Source organism: Lipotes vexillifer, unplaced genomic scaffold (genome assembly GCF_000442215.2).
Source record: "Lipotes vexillifer unplaced genomic scaffold, Lipotes_vexillifer_v1.1 scaffold1770, whole genome shotgun sequence".
NCBI lineage: Eukaryota > Metazoa > Chordata > Mammalia > Artiodactyla > Lipotidae > Lipotes > Lipotes vexillifer.
The window spans coordinates 475,113-492,655 of record NW_006796074.1 but is presented as its reverse complement, the minus strand read 5'-3'; the positions used below and the strand labels follow the sequence as shown (position 1 = coordinate 492,655).

At 56.0% G+C, this 17,543-nt stretch overlaps 2 protein-coding genes across 3 annotated transcripts in view; one reads left to right on the top strand and one right to left on the bottom strand.

Moving 5' to 3' along the window:
* Positions 1 to 2,613, top strand: part of CSRNP1 (cysteine and serine rich nuclear protein 1) — a 14,102-nt gene extending 11,489 nt beyond the window's left edge. The window contains exons 3-5 of the mRNA XM_007468142.1: positions 305 to 564; positions 1,069 to 1,383; positions 1,479 to 2,613. Of these exons, the coding sequence (XP_007468204.1) occupies positions 305 to 564; positions 1,069 to 1,383; positions 1,479 to 2,462 (1,559 nt within the window). The 3' untranslated portion in view covers positions 2,463 to 2,613. The remainder of the gene's footprint in view (positions 1 to 304; positions 565 to 1,068; positions 1,384 to 1,478) is intronic.
* A 3,920-nt stretch (positions 2,614 to 6,533) lies between these two features.
* TTC21A (tetratricopeptide repeat domain 21A) overlaps positions 6,534 to 17,543 on the bottom strand; it is a 29,854-nt gene continuing 18,844 nt past the window's right edge. Inside the window, exons 14-30 of one of the 2 annotated variants that reach the window (XM_007468140.1) lie at positions 16,253 to 16,407; positions 15,829 to 16,044; positions 14,776 to 15,014; positions 13,913 to 13,985; positions 13,699 to 13,809; positions 13,226 to 13,364; positions 12,938 to 13,041; positions 11,544 to 11,732; positions 10,259 to 10,369; positions 9,486 to 9,567; positions 8,560 to 8,710; positions 8,171 to 8,332; positions 7,833 to 8,013; positions 7,524 to 7,748; positions 6,923 to 7,043; positions 6,697 to 6,764; positions 6,534 to 6,611 (exon numbers count right to left, since the gene is read on the bottom strand). In XM_007468140.1, coding sequence (XP_007468202.1) covers positions 6,534 to 6,611; positions 6,697 to 6,764; positions 6,923 to 7,043; positions 7,524 to 7,748; positions 7,833 to 8,013; positions 8,171 to 8,332; positions 8,560 to 8,710; positions 9,486 to 9,567; positions 10,259 to 10,369; positions 11,544 to 11,732; positions 12,938 to 13,041; positions 13,226 to 13,364; positions 13,699 to 13,809; positions 13,913 to 13,985; positions 14,776 to 15,014; positions 15,829 to 16,044; positions 16,253 to 16,407 — 2,405 coding nt within the window. Of the gene's footprint in view, positions 6,612 to 6,696; positions 6,765 to 6,922; positions 7,044 to 7,523; positions 7,749 to 7,832; positions 8,014 to 8,170; positions 8,333 to 8,559; positions 8,711 to 9,485; positions 9,568 to 10,258; positions 10,370 to 11,543; positions 11,733 to 12,937; positions 13,042 to 13,225; positions 13,365 to 13,698; positions 13,810 to 13,912; positions 13,986 to 14,775; positions 15,015 to 15,828; positions 16,045 to 16,252; positions 16,411 to 17,543 lie in introns of both variants that reach the window. The other variant, XM_007468141.1, reaches the window with a different exon arrangement.

The window sequence follows — 17,543 nt, the reverse complement described above, 5'->3', positions numbered from 1 at the left end:
AAAAAAAAAAAAAAAAAAAAGAACTATAGAAAACTGTTCAGGGGAACTGTAAATGGCTACTAAAGATGGGAAAGATATTTAATGCTCTCATTTGGACTGGTAAATAACAATGAGCCAGTGTTGACATAGGGTGATGTTGCATTTTACCAGCTCCAGTCTCGGCCAGGCCGGCTCCTAGGCTCAGATCCATTTCTTTTTGGGGGGGGGGAGGGGTGTGAGGAGAGAGGGTTCAGCATCACCTCCTGGGGGTTAGGCCCTGCCTCACAGAGAACTAATGCCCGCCCCTCCCCTGCCTGCCTTCCAGCCCTGTCCATCCTGAAGCGGGCCCCCCGGAAGCGCCCAGGCCGGGTAGCCTTCGATGGCATCACTGTCTTCTACTTCCCTCGGTGCCAGGGCTTCACCAGTGTGCCCAGCCGCGGCGGCTGCACCCTGGGTATGGCCTCCCGCCACAGTGCCTACCGCCGCTTCTCCCTGGCCGAGTTTACGCAGGAGCGAGCCCGGGCACGGCAAGAGAAGCTGCGCCTACGCTTGAAGGAGGAGAAGCTGGAGGCGCTGAGATGGAAGGTGGGGAGACCCTCTGCATGGCCCTCGCCCTAGGAGTTGCTCTGAAGTCCTAGCCTTGGGGGGACAGGTGTCAGGGTGGATGCCGATTCGCTTGTTGTGTTTTTGGGAGGCCTGTGGGGCTGTGATTGGCCTGATCAGGGTTTGCTGCCAAATTATCTGCAGGCAGATGGTTATAGAAGGTCTCCTGTTTGCTGTAGGGCTGGGGACGTGGTGCCTGAATATGCCTGACCTCACTGGGGAGGAGGAGTGGATGGGACACCGGGGGTCCGTGTATCTGTCCGGGGGAGGGGGTTTGTCCATGAACTGGGGGATAACATGAATAGGAAACCTGTTTGCAAATGCCCTGAGGGTGTTTTCTTGGCTGTCCCATTCACTATGGCATCCACAGTGCCCAGCCCAGAGAGAGTAAGCACGTGGCAGGGGGGTATTTATCAAGTGACCAATGCTGCCAGAAACTGCATCCGTGTCTGCCTCTCACGTCCCTCCTCTCCTCTCTGGACACAGCTTTCGGAGGCCGGGATACCCAAGACGGAGGCCGGCCTGCCGCTTACAGTGGACACCATAGACGATGCCTCTGTGGAGGAGGATTTGGCAGTGGCCGTGGCAGGTGGCCAGTTGGAGGAAATGACCTTCCTCCAGCCCTACCCAGCCCGGAGGCGGCGGGCTCTGCTGCGGGCCTCGGGAGTGCGGAGGATCGATCGCGAGGAGAAGCGAGAGCTGCAGGCCCTGCGCCAGTCCCGGGAGGACTGTGGCTGTCGCTGTGACAGGGTCTGTGACCCTGAGACCTGCAGCTGTAGCCTGGCGGGCATCAAGTGCCAGGTATGGGAGCCAGGCGGGGCTGGGAAGGAGAGCCTGAGTCAGGGGCTTCTCCAGGCTCCGCCGGATCCTCACCTGCACCTCTGCTTTCTTTGCAGATGGACCACACAGCGTTCCCCTGTGGTTGCTGCAGAGAGGGCTGTGAGAACCCTAAGGGCCGTGTGGAATTTAATCAGGCGCGAGTTCAGACCCATTTCATTCACACGCTCACCCGCCTGCAGCTGGAGCAGGGGGCCGAGAGCCTTGGGGAGCTGGAGGCCCCGGCCCAGGGTGCCGCATTCAGCCCCAACGAGCAGGTCCTGGCCCCCACATTCCCACTGGCCAAGCCCCCCGTGAGCAGCGAGCTGGGAGACAACAGCTGCAGCAGCGACATGACCGATTCGTCCACAGCATCGAGCAGCAGCGAGGCCCCCAGTGGCTCTGCCCACCCGGCCCTGCCCGGCCCCGGCTTCCAGCCTGGAGTGGACGATGACAGCCTGGCTCGGATCCTGAGCTTCAGTGACTCTGACCTGGGTGGAGAGGCGGGGGAGGAGGAGGAGGAAGGGGGTATGGGCAGCCTGGACAACCTCAGCTGCTTCCACCCAGCTGACATCTTTGGTACCGGTGACCCCACTGGCCTGGCCAGCTGGACCCACAGCTATTCCAGCTCCAGCCTCGCGTCAGGCATCCTGGATGAAAACGCCAACCTGGATGCCAGCTGCTTCCTCAATAGTGGCCTTGAAAGCTTGGGGGAAAGCAGTCTCCCCGGCCCCCCGGTGCCAGCCATCACGGATGCCGGCCAGAGCAGCTCAGTGGACCTGAGCTTGTCCTCCTGTGACTCCTTCAAGCTGCTCCAGGCCCTGCCAGACTACAGTCTGGGGCCCCACTACACCTCCCAAAAGGTGTCTGATAGCCTGGACAACCTCGAGGCGGCCCACTTTGCCCTGCCTGCCTTTTCTCCCCCTGGGGACGCCAGCACGTGCTTCCTGGAGTCCATAATGGGCTTGTCTGAGCCGGCCGCCGAGGCCCTGGCTCCCTTTATGGACGGCCAGTTGTTTGAGGACACTGCCCCAGCGTCGCTGGTGGAACCTGTGTCTGTGTGAGGGTTAGGGTGCCTTTTCCCGGCCCCGAGAGCCCTGTTGCTGCTTCGTTGTAATTGGGGGCTCCCTGAGGTCTGCCTGTATGTAACGGTCTCCCATTGGCTGGCTCCCATGTGGGCACTCCTAATTTTCATGCAACACTCTGGATTTATTTATTTATTTTTGTAACCTTCTGTGCTGAAGCGGGACGAGGGGGCACTTCCCCTTTCAGCCGCCTGGTGCCCCCATATGCCCACACCCTCTCTTCCACTTCCATGGCCGTGCCAGGAGCAGGAAGAAATGTGGCTCCCCTGGAGCTTTGCAGACTCCTTTTCGGTCTTGTATGATGTTCCTAAGCCCAAAGACAGCCACACAGGGCGGAAATCAGCCACTTCTTAAGGCTTCTTCTGCCACCCTGAGCCCTAGACTCATGGGTGGCTGAATCCTCTGGACTGTGAAGACTATAATTTATTTCCATAATTTATTTGGAGACTAGGTGGCTGGTAGGCAATGCTAGGGTTGGGGTGGGGCACAGACCCCTGCGAGTCCCTTTGCCTTTTAGTCCTGCAGCCCTGCCCTTGCCGGGGCTTTGGTGTAGACCAGGCATGGATTTGAGCCCTCTGTCTAATGTGGCAGCTGCCCTGCTCCGGCTGGCTGAGCAAGCCGGGGCTGGCCTGCGACAGCATCTGGGCAGGGGGAGGGGCTGGGCTGACCAACCACGACCAAAACCCTCTTCTGCCCCACGCAGCCCCCTCTCCTTCCTGTCCTCTGCCCCATCTCCCCCCTCCCCAAAGGCTACAGCTTTTATTCCAAGCCCATCAATGTAGGAGGGGGAAGCAGGAGGCCCAGAGAGGGCGAGGGGCTGCCCCAGGGCCTGTAGCATGCCCCTGACCAGTCAGGGCTTTCCAGGCATGCACTCCAGCCTGGTCCACCTGCCTGTACCCTAAGGCCAGTTGGCCAGGGGCCAGGGGCGAGGGGTGGCTCCTTATGGCTTTCATGCCCTTTGTTTGCAGATGTTGAATTTCGCATCATAGTTTCTATATTGTCCCTGAGTATTAGAACTGTAATTTATTCATTTTTCTTTGTCTGTGCCAAGAAGCCCAGGCTCTGGGCCTGCCCTCTTGCCTAGGAGGCCTTGCCAGCCTGCGAGCTTATGGGAACACCTTGTACCTGAGTTTACAGGTACCAATAAAGAGGCTCTATTTTTCAGTGTGGTCTGTGTTTGTGGATCTGGGAGCACATTTGTGGGACCAGGAGCACAGGTACACCCTCAGGTGGCAGTGAGGAGGGAAGGGGAGGGGGAGACAGGCCCTGCTGGGCAGTATGGACATTGAGGCTGTGTTGGGGATAGAAGTGGGGGACACTGGGCCTCTTTCCATGCCAGCCAGTCAACTCAGAGACAGGAAGCCAGCGAGAAGAGGCTGGCCGTGCAGATGGAGCAGTTTTCCCCTTGGATGAAGCCATCTCCAGTGGTCACCTGGATGGTGGTGGGGAGCAGCAGGGCAGTCTTCTGGGACAGGGCTGTCTGTGTGGGATGGGTGTGGGCTTACTTCTTCCCACTCACCCGCACTGAGCTGGGGCCTGGCCTCGAGGGTGAAGCGGGCAGTGGGATATGGCTGGTGCAGGCCTTATGTGGGACTGAGTGGCTGAGGTCCTTGGGGACGTGAGCACCAGAAGCTGCAGAACCTCATCCATCTGCACCAGCCAGACCTGTCTGACCTGTCCCTGGCAGCTTGGGCCAAAGGCCAGAAGAGCAGGCTGCACCCTGCCCCAGGGGGCCCCAGTCTGGGGGCCTGAGGAGAAAGGTTGACCTCCCCTCTAGGAATAATAATGATTTATACAAGGGCTAGGAGGGGGTCACCAAAAAGACCTGACTTGGGTCTCCCTTTTCTTGCTCTAATTCTCTGCCTGTGCTGGGAACCCCTTATTTCCTCTCTATGGCTTACTGGTTAAGAGCACAGACCCAGAGTCCCAGGGCTCGAATCCCAGCTCTTACACTAACTAGTGAGGTGACTTATGCAAACTACTTCCCCTCTCTGTGCCTGGGTGTCCCCCGTATTGTCCAAATAATAACACTGCTTACCTCACAAGCTTGCTCAGTTCATACGCACCCAGTGCTCAGAGGAGTGCCTGGAACATGTAAGCCTCGGGTGCGTGTCTGACTTCCCATTCTGTTTTCATGTGTCTGCTCTACTTCTGTATGTTTTATCCTCTTTTTTTTTGCCAGTTCTGTCACCCTTTAGGTATCTATCGCTTGCCTCAGGATATGTGTAGACATAGTCACGTGGTCATGTCGTCAGTGGAGTGGCCGTTAGAGAACTCATGGCTTGGGGTCTGGGCTATGGTGGGGATGCCTGTCCCTGGTACCAGCTTAGGCAGGGACAGCCAGGTCTTAGGCATCTCAGGGTGGAGTATTCTGGTGCATCAAGTTGTCTCGTGGCCCCTCTCACTGATCCCTGGGAGCCCTATTGTAGAGATTGCTCCAGCACGCATGATCCAAAACCTGGGTCTCTCCAAGGGTCCTGAGGCTCTGCTCTGGCCAGCCTGGGGGTCTGGGTGGCAGCCCCCGACAGCTCCAATACTCTGGCTGGAAGCCCCTGCAGGCTCCTATCCCGTGGCCACAGCCCATGGCTGGACTGAGCCTACCCACTCCCCATCTAGGGCCCCAGGGTCACTTGGGTTTTTTTCTCAACATAATCCACCCCAAGAAACTAGGTTGTAAAGCAGATCATAATAAAGGCAGCTGGCTTCCCATAGGAAGGATGGTGGTAACCTGGGGAAAACGTTCCAGATCACTGACTCATACCAAAAGGCCATGCACGAGATCAGCAATATGTTATAAAGACAAGGCTCGCAGCCATCAGGGACGACTCAGGCTGTTCTAGAAGGGACCTTTACCCGTTCACTCTTCCCAAACCTTAGTCACTGGACAACTTCTCTTGAAAACTTTGCCATATCTGCATTCTACTCATACTAAGTATTTTACTTTATATCAATTATATCAATATGCTTAAAAGTTAGAACCATTCTACGTAACAGCACCCACAAATTCATGAGTTTGTTGTACTATTTTTTTCTATAAGGATGATACTTAAACACATAGTTATTAAACTTTCAAATGTTTGCTGTATATCATTAGCAGGGATTTGTACCATGATTTGGGAACACAGAGATCTAGTCTAATTTCCTGCCACAGATGGGGACACATACCCAGAGGGGAAGGTCACACAGGGAGATTCTAGGCCTCCTGACTCCCAGTTCAGAGTTCCTTCCCCTGAGGTCAGACTGGCCCATTACTGCCGTCCTGCAAAACAGGAAGAGAGGTATTGGGAGCACACCAAAGGTGACCTCTGTCACCCTCTTGCCAGTTACAATTAACACTATTCATCTACACAGGGACCCCTGCTTTTGTCCCCTGAGGTGTTAAAAGGGTTCCTCGAGGATGAATTAGTTGGTCACTGTCTTTTACTAAAGATGAAGTAGGAGCTAGTTTTACTTGGGATGTATTTGCCTGCCAGAGGCAAGAGTAATCAGGGTTTGTCCCAAACTGGTAAGGACCAGCAGACGCCGGCTGAAGACTTGGGGAGGGGGAGGCAGAATGCATGGACAGAGTGGGCCTGTTTGGGCCCCTGCCAGGGAGGACGCAGCGGGCACCTTGGCAGAGAGCAGCAGTTGCTTCTTTAATCCAGGATTCCGGGGACCAGACAGGAGAAGAGAGGCTTGTACGGGCCAACATAAAAATATTAAAATAGCTGTAGGGTATTTTTTAAACCACCTCTTTGCTCCCCTTTGGCCTCTGAGAGTCTGGGATAAAAGCGGGGCCCGTTAGAAGTTGCCCAGTGAGCTCAGTGGAAGCTAAGCTGGTTGATAACTTTCTTCCCCAGAGCAAAATTGCTTCTTGTGCCTTAAAAACATAAAGCTTTGGGACGTCCCTTAGACCAGATTAGGCATGATTCAAATAAACCACACACAATATAGAAATGGGAAGAATATGTCATTTTCTGACTCTCTTCTCCACTGACCCACTTCCCACCCCCTCCATGAAACTTCTGTAGGTTGATAGTTTCCACCCACCCTGGCTCCCACTGACCACAGCTAGGGCCTCAGAGACCCTTGGGCCTTTTCCAAAATTTCTTCTCTGATTCTGGGGTAGTTGGGGTGTTCCTTGAGGACCTGGGACCGAGAGAGAAAGGGTGTGAAGCACCAGGCAGGGCTCCCCGCCACTGCAGCAAGCCCCCCACCACTGTCGGGGTCTTACATCGTGGCAGACTTCGATGGCCTCCACGAATCTCTTGTCCTTCAAGTAGTTGAAAGCGAGTTTGAAGCCTATCCAGGGGCAGGGAGAATGCAGACAATGGGTGGCAGTCCGACGACCTGAGAACCCGTCTGGTTCCCACAACAGCCAGAACATAGGCCTTGTGTTGCGGGGTGAGTTTGTTGGTCCTCCGGCCCAGCACCCACGCACGCCTGCCTGGCTGCCTTACCGCTGGCAGGGTTGGCATGATGGCTGTACTTCCAGGCCAGCTCATAGTTGGTGGCTGCGTCCTTGTACGACTGCTCTCTCTCCATGATGAAGCCCATGTACTCGTAGGCTTTGCAGCAGGACTGCAGGGAAAGCCGGTCAGAACCTCTGTGTAGGGGAAGCCACATCCCATCCTGGTTGGGGCAAGGGATGGGCGGTGGGTGCATTCACCCAAACCACTCAGGGACTCCAGCAGCACCGCCCACCTTGGCGAGGGGTGAACTGTGTACCCTCTTCTCAGCTGTGCCCACTCCGACAGGACCCCTTCCTCTGCGGCCCTCCTGCCCTGACCTGCAAATGCCCCTCCCGGCCCCACCAAACCCTCCCTGCACGCTGCCCCTCGACCTCATGAACGCTTCCCATCTCTCCTCCCCATTCCACGTTCCCCACTCCCGGACACTGTGTGCCTCCTCTTGCCTTGCTCCGCGTTCCCATCCTGCTCTGTGGTCCACAGGAACCCTCTTGTCCCGCCTCTTCTCATCTCCTTCCTACCCCCGCATCTCTGCCCCCGAAGCCCGTGTGCCCCTCCCCCGACCCTGCCCTGACAGCCGTGCGCCCCTTGCCTTGTTGTACTGCATGCAGCGCTGCAGCAGCTCCGAGGCCAGGTCGAACTTGCCGCTCTGGCAGTAGATGTCGGCCAGCAGGAGCCAGCTCTTCTCCAGGTCCTCGGCCTCGGCCAGCGTCCATGGGGCCTTGGCCAGACGCTTCAGCTGCGTGCGTGCTTTGGGGACCTGCTTCAGCAGCGAGTAGGCCTGTGCCATGGCCAGCAGGGTGGGAATGCTGTCCTTCTGTGAGGGTGGGAAGCAGGTGTTGCCTCGCCCCGCCCTCAGCCTCCCCCCACCGCCTGTCCACCCAGTGGGCAGCTGGTGCACCTCGGCCTGGGCCATCTCAATGAAGGTGCCCAGCGCCGCCTCCACGTTAGCCTTCTCCCTGGTGGCCAGCAGGCACAGGCTCTGCAGCAGCCGCAGCTGGGTCTGGCCCCAGGCCGAGTGCGGGTAGAACTCCCGCAGCAGCTTCTCAGCAGTGCGCACGCCGTGCTGCTCCAACTCCTTCCTGTCAGTGGAGCCGTGGGCATCGGATGCCAAGCCGGAGGGCAGAGGGCGCTGGCCTGACAGCCTGGCCCTCGCCTGGCCTTGACCCAGAGGCCGCGGGCTCTCTCTGCCTTCCCCCAGGTCCCACCCCTGCCCTTGCCGGCCAGCCGGGCCCTCACTTGCTCTCAGTCACCAGGTTCTCGAAAGCCTCTCCACCCACGATCTCATTGTCTGGGTTCAGACAGATTTGCACCATGTAGTAGGTGGCGCTCTGGCCCCAAGTGCTGTCCTTGCGCGCTTTGTTTAGGAACTTCAGGGCTTCGTTGGGTTGCCCTATGTGCCTATAGTGGAGGAGAGAAACACCAAGAATCAGACAGGGAAACTGAGGCCCGAGGAGTACAGGGACACACAGGGGTCACTCTGTGAATCTGCACAAAGCAGGGGCAGGATCGCTGGTCTCCCTGCTTCCTGATCTGGAAGCTGAATTTCTGCTTCCCTAGCAAACGCCAGCAAGTCCGTTAGGGACAGCCTCCTGCACATAACTGCCAACACACCCACCCCAACCCACCAGCAGTAGATGCCTCTGCAGTAGTTGAACCCTGGCTCTAAAGGCACCCGGCTGGACACCTTCTTGGCCAATTCAAAGAAGGCAGGGGTGTCCTCAAGTTTGCCACTTCTTCGTAGCAGATCGATTAGTTTGTTCAACACAGGAAAATTGTCTAAAACAAGAGAGCAGAAACCTTCAGGCTGTGATAACCAATAGCTGAATCAGGCAGGGAGAGGCAGGGAGGACCAGGAAACACTACCCGTCTGGGCTGAGCAGGGGCAACCCAGTGGCTCCAGTGTCTCCACTGGTCTCCACTGAGACACAGTAAAGTAGGTACTTTTATTGTTCCCATTTACAGATGAGGAGACTGAGACACAAAGAAGTTAAGTAATCTGCCAAAGGTTCCAAAGCTGGTAAATAGAAGACCAGGATTCAGACCTAGACAGTCTGGCTCCAGGACCTGAACTCCTAATAGCTGTGATTGCTGGGTGACTCTGCTGTGGGCCTGGCTGGGGCTCTACCCTGAGCCTCGTGTCTGGCCCCTTCCCCAGCAAGAAGCAGTGGTTTTATGTTGCAGTGAGTGGGAATGGAGCTACACGTCAGGGGAGAATTTCTAGCTACCTCTAGGTGGCTGTGACCTCAAAAGTGGACTTATGTTGAGCCCCAGTGTCTGTGATTTGGGGATAGACAGGCTGTCTTGGGTCCAGTGCCAAGCCCTGCCCTGCCTGAGACCAGGAACTGGCCCCTTGGACTCGGGAAGGGCCAGGACGTTCCACTGGGCCTTTATCAGTTTCCTGCCTCTCTGGGAACAATCAGAGAGGAGGGGGCTTCCTCTGCCCAGTCAGGAAGGAGGGGAGAGGGCCCACCCTTCTGGGGGGAGAGCAGCCCTCGCTTGGTGGGAACCGACACAGGCAGTCTCAGTGGGTAGGCTCGATGCAGGCAGTTACCTGGCGCTTCCTTCAGGACTTGGTGGTAGAGGTTGATGGCAGCTTCGTATTTCTGTTTTCTAAACATCAGGTCAGCCATCATCTGTCAGAAAACACGCGATGCTGGGACAGCAGCTTGCATGGGCATGGCGGGGAGGCTGTCGTGGGAACGGGGTGGGTAAGGAGGGAAGGTAGGAGAGGATTTCCGAGGTAGCCTCTCTGGGCGCTGGGAGAAGCTGCCACGGGAGAAGCCGAGAAGGCGGGGCAGCCTGGGGTGGGGGAGCAGGGGGCAAGGATGGAAGTAGGAAGGAAAGGCTGGAGGTAGACATGCGAGGAGCTAGGCCCTCCACCCCCATCTGAGAACTACCAGCTCCAGGCAGGGAGGTGGAATGGGGGCTCCCCACCTCCGCTGGGGCAGCCCTGAAGGTGGTCTGGGTGACAGGGTGGAGAGCGGCAGGACTGGGGATGGCTCTTCCCACACATTTCCCGAAGCCCCAGGAACCTGTCCCACCCCTGCCTTCAACAGTTGGGTGTGGTTCCTCCCCCCCTCCCACCCCCGGACTGAATCAGCCTCACCACCTCCCCTCAGATTGGCCCGGGAGGTCGCTGCTGCCCCCTGCTGCCAGCCCGCCCCTCCCATCCGAAGGGCAGTGGGTCCAGTGCTGAGTCCTGCTGCCCGACAGCCCCTCAGGGCCGGGTCAGCAGGGCACCTGGGGTTACGGGGTTAGGAAGCAGCCCGCATGCGGTCGCAGGGACCCTGGGGAAGGCAGGGAAGAGGGCCCGGAGCCTCTTACCACGGAGGCTGTCTCATGGTTCTTCTCGGTCTGCAGGAGGATGGCGCAGTGCTGCTCGCACAAGTCCAGGTGGCCCTGCAGCAGGTAGAGCCGTGCCAGTTCCAGCACCACCTGGACAAGACCAGATACAATAACTAACCAGTGCACATCATGGGAAAGCTCAGGGACCGATGCCTCGTTCTCTCACACCCAAGTTCTATCAGCTCTTCCTTCAAAATACGTCTCTGATCCCCTGGGATGGTGTCTCTGGCTTTCCCCTTCTCCCACCCAATACTCTAGTCACACCGTGCCTTTTACTAACTAATCGCTGAGAGTTGGGGCCTGGTTTACTCATACTCATCCTTCAGCTTCAGCTCCAACCTCATCTCCTCTGGGAAGCCCTCTGTGCCCCAGACACCGGGACAGGTACCCCTCTTCTGAGCTCCCGTGGTGTACTGAGCCCCATGTGGATATCACATGGTATGAGAACTGCATGTGTACTTGTCTGTACCCCATGCCTGAGGGCAGTCTATGGGCAGAGACCGTGTCTTGCCCCACTGCATCTCCAGGGCCTAGCTCAGTACCTGGCTTGCACATATTGGGAATCTGTTAAATAACAGCATATTAAATAAATGAATGGGTCTGTCACTAGGCTCTTCATCTACCCTCCGCCTGTGAACTCCAGCTACCATTCCCTATCTGAAGCCACACTTCTCACAAGACTTTAAACCTCCTTGGAAGCTTAGCCTGGGCTTCATGCCCAAAGAGCCCCCAGCAGCCACACTCTCATTGTCTCTCCATCTGCAAGGGGGACCTGAAAAGGGCAGACTTGCAGCACCTTTCAGCAACACCTTCCCTGCTCCACCCTCCACAAGTGGCTGTCCAAAGCGAGGCTTCCAGGGGACTTCCCTGGTGGTCTAGTGGTTAAGGCTCCGTGCTCCCAAAGCAGGGAGCCCAGGTTCAATCCCTGGTCAGGGAACTAGATCCCACATGCATGCAGCAACTAAGAACCCGCATGTGGCAACTAAGACCTGGTGCAGCCAAATAAAATAAATAAATATTAACAAACAAACAAAGAAACAAAAACAAAGCGAGGCTTCCAGTCTTGCTCCGAGGGCTGTGGTGGGTGAGGGCCCTGGGGTCAGCTGGAGCAGGCCCCGCCAGCACCAGGGGTCTGTGCCCCTTGCAGGGAGGCACAGAGAAGGAACTGGCCTCCGTCCCTAGTCAGGGAGCTCTGCGAGGCTTCGCGGCCCAAGAGAAGGAAGAGGGTCTCGCTCTTGAGGACCCACATTATTTCAATCCCCACCTTATTGTCAATGGGTGAGTAGGAGAGGGCATCTTTGTAAGACTGCACTGCCTTGGCATACTCCTTCTCTGCCAGGTAGTACTCCCCAAAGTGGATGCAGATGGAGGCTGCCAGTTGCTTCTGGGAGGGGATCATTTCCGGTTGCTCCAGGGGAACACGCTTCAGGATCCGAGACTGGAGGTCCATGGCCTTGGGAAAGCAGTAAACTCTGTATCAGAAACCCAGAGCCCGATGTGCCAGATCTCAGGCCAATTCACAGCAAATCCCCAAGCTCTCCACTCAGGGCCAGCTGTCTTAGCAAGGGCATCTCAAGTGCCCTTGAGCAAATCTGGGTCGCTCTGGACAGGCAGGGCCACTGGCTGAGTACCCAGGAGGTGAACTGGCACTGCCTCTGGGGCAGGAGCAGAAGCAAAGGCACTCAAACAAAACACTCTATTGTACTTGACTTGTTTACCTGTCTCCATCACACCTTGGTACTCACTGTGTCTAATTTGCTTCAGCTGTCCTACAGGCTAGGACAAGCACACCGTAGGTATTCAACGCAGGTGTGTTTCGATGGGTGCATTTGTTCTGAATACTGCCCTGCTGGGAACTTGAGGCGGCCCCCACAAATGTCCATGACATACAGTGATCAAGTGAGTTAACCAGAGAGCATTGGGGCAAGAGGAAATGAGGATGCCAGGGTTAAGTTTCGGGAAGTGGGCACAGATCAGCCCCAGGTTCCCTAAGGGCCAGACTGAGGAATGGAAATCCAGAGAGAAACAAGGGGATAAGTCACCTCAAGCAGTCCGAGATGTTCTACAACCACAGAATACACCCCAGGGGCAAGTGCCAGGCCGTACCCTCGGGTAGAAAGAGTGAAGGAGTGGAAAGAATGGCCAGGAGTCTCCCAGCAGGAGACTTTGGGCTGGGACAAGCCAAACCTGGTTCAAATCTCAGCTCTACCACTTACTAGCAGTATGACTTTGGGTACATTTCTTAACCTCTTTGAGTCTTATCTGTTAAATAGGAATGTCACAGTGCTTAGCTCAAAAGGCTACTGTGAGAATTAAATAAGAAAGCAAAAAGCCTAGTACAGAACTCAGCACAGAGCGTTCAATGCATGGGAGCCTGCTGACGTTATCTATTATTATCACCACAAGCATCCTTGGGGACAAAGGCACTGTCTTATGCCCTGCATTCTCCAGCCCAGCGCAGGCGGGCTTAGAGCACTTCTGTGCACAATCAATAAAAGAGCAAGGCTGGGGGGATAAATGCAAGGTGGAGGTCGGAGGTGTAACCTAGATCCTCTTTTGAGGACCAGGCCTGGAGCCTTCCAGACCTGCAGTCCTATCCTATCTTCAGCTCCCATCAGGAAATGGCAGATAAAGAGCTTGAGTCTACTTGTCAATTACCTTGTTCAAAGTGTGCATCACATCTTCTTTCTTATGGTTCTTGTAAACCTTTGCCAGCAAAAGCAAGCACTTGACATCATTCATCATGGATGGGATGTCTTTGACTGCAAAACGGAAACTCAAAGTAGTGTTTTCTGGCCCCAGGGAAGCGGGGCATGGGGGAGGATGGAGGCTGGGTTCAGAGCCCCAACCAGTGACTGGCCCCTGCCCCATTCTGCAGGAGAAGAGGGTGTGGGCCGGGGGCAGTCTGTCTGCTGGAAGGCTAGGGGAGTGAGGATGCTGACTCACCAAAGTCATGATCCAGCGCCTGCTTCAAAACTTTTTCTGCTTTGTTGAACTTCTTTAACTTCAGAAGCAGTTCAGCCAGATCGCAGCACAGCAAGTCCTGTCCGCTAATCTTCTGGGCAGCCTCATAATAATTAATCGCCTTAGTGCACACAGGAAATATTGGCATCAAGTCTGGTTTTACTCGCGAGCACCTCACACCGTGTGCACACCGCCCCACTCCCCGCCGCAGCCACCGCGCCTGTGTGCCCCTCCAGATCACAGAAGCCTCAGGTGCAGAGGCCTCCCTCCTGGCTCGGAGCCCGAGCCTTAGCCTCGGCAGGTGGTGGGGGGTGGTGGGGAGTTGCTGAGTCCTCCCCTTGGCGCCCTGTTCAGCGGGCTCTCCCCTCGCACCCAGCCTCCCACCCATGCACCCTCCTCCATCTTCCCTGCTGGGCCGGCCCCCCCCACCCCTTCCCACCCCAGCCCAGCCTGACCTTGGTGTACTGGTGGGTCTTCACGTAAGCTTGCCCAATCCTGCTGATCAGGGATGCGTCGTGTGGGTTCTTTCTGTAGGCCTCGTCGTAGACCTCTAGGGCCTTCTCGGGCTGGTGGGGAAAGGGTCCGCGGTCTCTCTCTTCCCTCTCACTGGAGAAGTAAGTTTGTGGGGCGGGGGCGGGCACTTGGTGAGGTCATGAGACCTTCACTCACCTCCTGAATGTTCATGAAAGCATCACCCAGTAGCAGGCTGGTGTGAGGGCCAGGCAGATGTTCACAGAGCTCCCTGCAAAAGTAACCAAAACCTTAGCTCAGCCCTGTGCATCCTTCCTATTCCTGAATCCATCTCCTCTTCTTTCCCACTCATTCTGGCTGACATTCTTTCATTTACTCATTCATTCATCACTCAATACTTATTGGCTCAGATGAGGCATGGTGCTAGCTCCCTTAGTTCAGCCTCTCCTCATCTGTCATCTGGACCACAGCCGGCACTTCCACCCACTCCTCTGGCCTCCACTCGCAAACCCCCAGACCCCTCTTCATGAGGCAGCCTGCTCTTTCTAAACCTCCAGTGTGACTATGTCACCCCACTGCTTATTGGTTTCCCACTGCTCTTGCCATCACCTCCCCTTCCTCCTGAATTGCCTAGATAGAGTTTTGCCTGAGGAAGGGGACCAGGGCAGTACCCTTGAAGTCCCAATGTCAAACCGTAGAGACAGTAACTTGGAGCTTCCAATCCCTGCTCTCCATCCTCCTTCACTCACATTGGTACATCTAAGTCACTGAACATTTCCTCAAGGACAGGCAGAGCCAGGGGCTGAGGCAGAAAAATGATTCCCACCAGGATGTGACCCATAACGGGGGGCAAGCAGGCCTCAGGGCAGATTCACCCCTGTATCCTCACAAGTCAGCCGCAAGCTGGTCTGACTGACCTAACCCATGGGAAATTCCCTACTTTCATCAAACACACTCTGAGGACACATTCTGAAGACCCAGGGTGAAGAAGACAATCTGGAGAAAACACTCCCTGAGATGCCACTGGGGCTGGGGCTGTCAGTGCACTGCCCAGGGCTCACCGGTAGCACCCGATGTAGAGGTGGACGTCCTTGCGGGTCTGCAGGTAGATGCTGGCCATCTTCTCCTTGGCCTCCGTGTAGCAGGGCTGCTTGGGTGTGATGTTCCTCAGAATGCTCAGTGCCAGGTCTGCGCTCCCCTTGCTCAGGGCCAAATCCACGTCGGCAATGGTGATGCGGATCTCCTCCGGCGTGCCACTGAACTCGTTGATGGTGTCCTGCATGACCTTAGTGGCCTCGTGCTAAGACATGGGAACCCAACAGACCCTCCATTTGCCGTCACCCACCACTCCTGGAAGCCAAGGAGAGGATGGCCCACCTCCACCTCAGAGCAGCAGGAAGGAGAGAGAGCCCCTCGGTATCCAGGGCCACTGCTCCTGGAGGGCAGGGCCAGCTGAGGGGCACGAAACCCCTGACTCTAAGAACTTGTTCCCGAGCACCTCAACGTCTGTTGGTGATTCCTTCCTATGGGAGACCTATGGACGCCTCTCCTTGTACCTTCCTGCTTTCAGTCAAAGATATTTTAACATTATGGTATTGGGCACATAAAGGTCTATTCGAATTATATCTTCATTGTATATGTACCCTTGATTATTATAACAAAGTTACTCTCTTTGCCCATTTTGGTGCTTCCTGCCTTTGCCCAGCCAGACCTTCCAAGGTCCCAGGGCTGCCTCATACAGTTGAGCAGGTTGTACACTGCAAAACTTCAAGGGGATGTAACTGGCATCTACTGGAGCTGTGCATTGCCCAACCTGCACAGCCACCTGTGGTGGCCCTGGTGGGCCTGTGTGCTCCACCTCCCAGATCCTTATAGGGACAGTGATGTAGGCAGGGGACAGATCATGCAGGACTCAGTAGGGTTTGGAGTTTATCTTGAGGGCAATGGGAGCCACTGAAGCCTTTTAGGTAAGGGAGAGGGATGCTCCCAAATGAATAAAGGCTCAAATAAAGCACAAGGAGACATCAGCCAGAATCAAAGAGCCTTGTTCCCAGGCCTACCCTGGACCTCCAGCATGCCCCAGCACCAAGGGGAGAGAGCAGCACATTTCTTACCAGCTCCCCATTCATCCGGAGGGCATCTGCCAATTCCAGTAAGATGGATACCCGCTCACTGGGCCGCACAGAGGGCCCATGGAACTTCTTGCTTTCTTCCATCTTCAGAATTGGTAATTTTATGATCATCTTCAGTGCCTTTATGGCTTCTGGGTAGTCTCCAGACTTGTTGAGGGCCCTGGCCTTGATGAAGTGGTAGAGGGGGTGGTCTCGGACCTAGAGGAGCATAAGCAAAGTGTGGGGCTCCAGCTCCCAGAGGGGAGAAGTCCACAGGAGCCCACTGAGCCTGCTCCTGTCTTTGGGCCAGCAGAAGGGGCTGAGGGATGCAGGCAGCTCCTGAGGCTACTCTCCTGAACCAAGTGGGGGCTGATGCTAGCTGGGCTGTGGGATGCTGAGCAGGTGACAGGGCATAGGGGACCCCCACCTGGAAGTTGTAGCTGACGCCCAGCTCCAGGCAGTGGGAGCACATGGCAAAGTTGCCCTGAGCCAGGTAGATCTGAGACATGAGGAGGTAGGCGTCCACGGAGGTGGGGTCCAGCTCCAGGCAACGCTGCAGGGTGCTCTGGGCATTCTCTAACTCTCCTAGAAATAATAAACAAATCTCTACATCCAGGGATCCTTGGGACTCTCAGGACCCACTATGTAAAGGCAGAAGGAATTTTACATGTCCTGTTACCCAGAAACACCCAAGTTGGGCATTTTACCCAGTTCTGTTCTGCTTGACTCAGAGGTTTCTTCCTAAAATTAGAACTACAGTTTTTGCCTTGACCCGGACAAAAGCCAGAAAATTCAAACCTTGGTGACACCTCCCTTCTCTCTGTACCCTCAGGGAGATGGCTAAGTTACTTCACTGCTCCATCTGGAAGCTCAGGGGAACACTGAAGTCTCAATTCCCACACCTAAGAGCAGAACAAAACCTAATAATAACGGCAACCATAATAGCCACAACTTAAGAAGCACCTGCTCTGCGCCAACATAGGCAGAGCACTTTAGAAAGGCTGGTTTAATGTCTGCCCAGCCCTGCAAGGTTGGTATTATGATGCAGGACTGAAACTTCAGTGATATAAGTCACTCAGCTTGGAAGGGACAAAGTCAGTATTTAAATCCAGGCCTATCACCTCCTGAGGCTGAGCTCAGAATGCCTTGGCACGTTGGGGCTAAGAGGCCTCCGTGCAGCCAGGCCGGCCCTAAGCAGGTGGCAGTGGCAGCCCAGGAATGGGGTACAGTGAGCTGGTGGGAGAGCCCTCCTCCCTCTGCAGCCAGGTCCCTCAACAGCTCCTGCTTGGGGTCCATCACCAGCTGGTGGGGAACACTTGCTTCTGGGTCCCAAACTCCCTGCTCCTTCCCTTGTGCTGCAGAAGCGCAAAGATGTCACCATGACAACCTAAGCAGCTGGAGACCTTGCTTTGTCCCTAAAGGTGCTGGCAGCTGCCAGCACCCCTGTGTGTATGTCGGGGTGGGGGCGGTTTCTGCCCTCCCCTTGTAGCCAGGAGACCTTCAAGAAGTGGGCAAACCTGGCAGCCGGATGAACACTAGAAGGACCGAGGATGAAGACCGGGGAGCTCTGGACAGAGTGTAACCCACACAATGCAGAGCCAGAGGACACAGGCACGCCACGGCATTCTGGAGCCTTTGGCAGACAGGGGTGAAAGGCTGCAGGGAGCAAGGACTTCGGAGAGGACAACAGGCCCCCACGGAGGGTTCTCCCCCTCTTT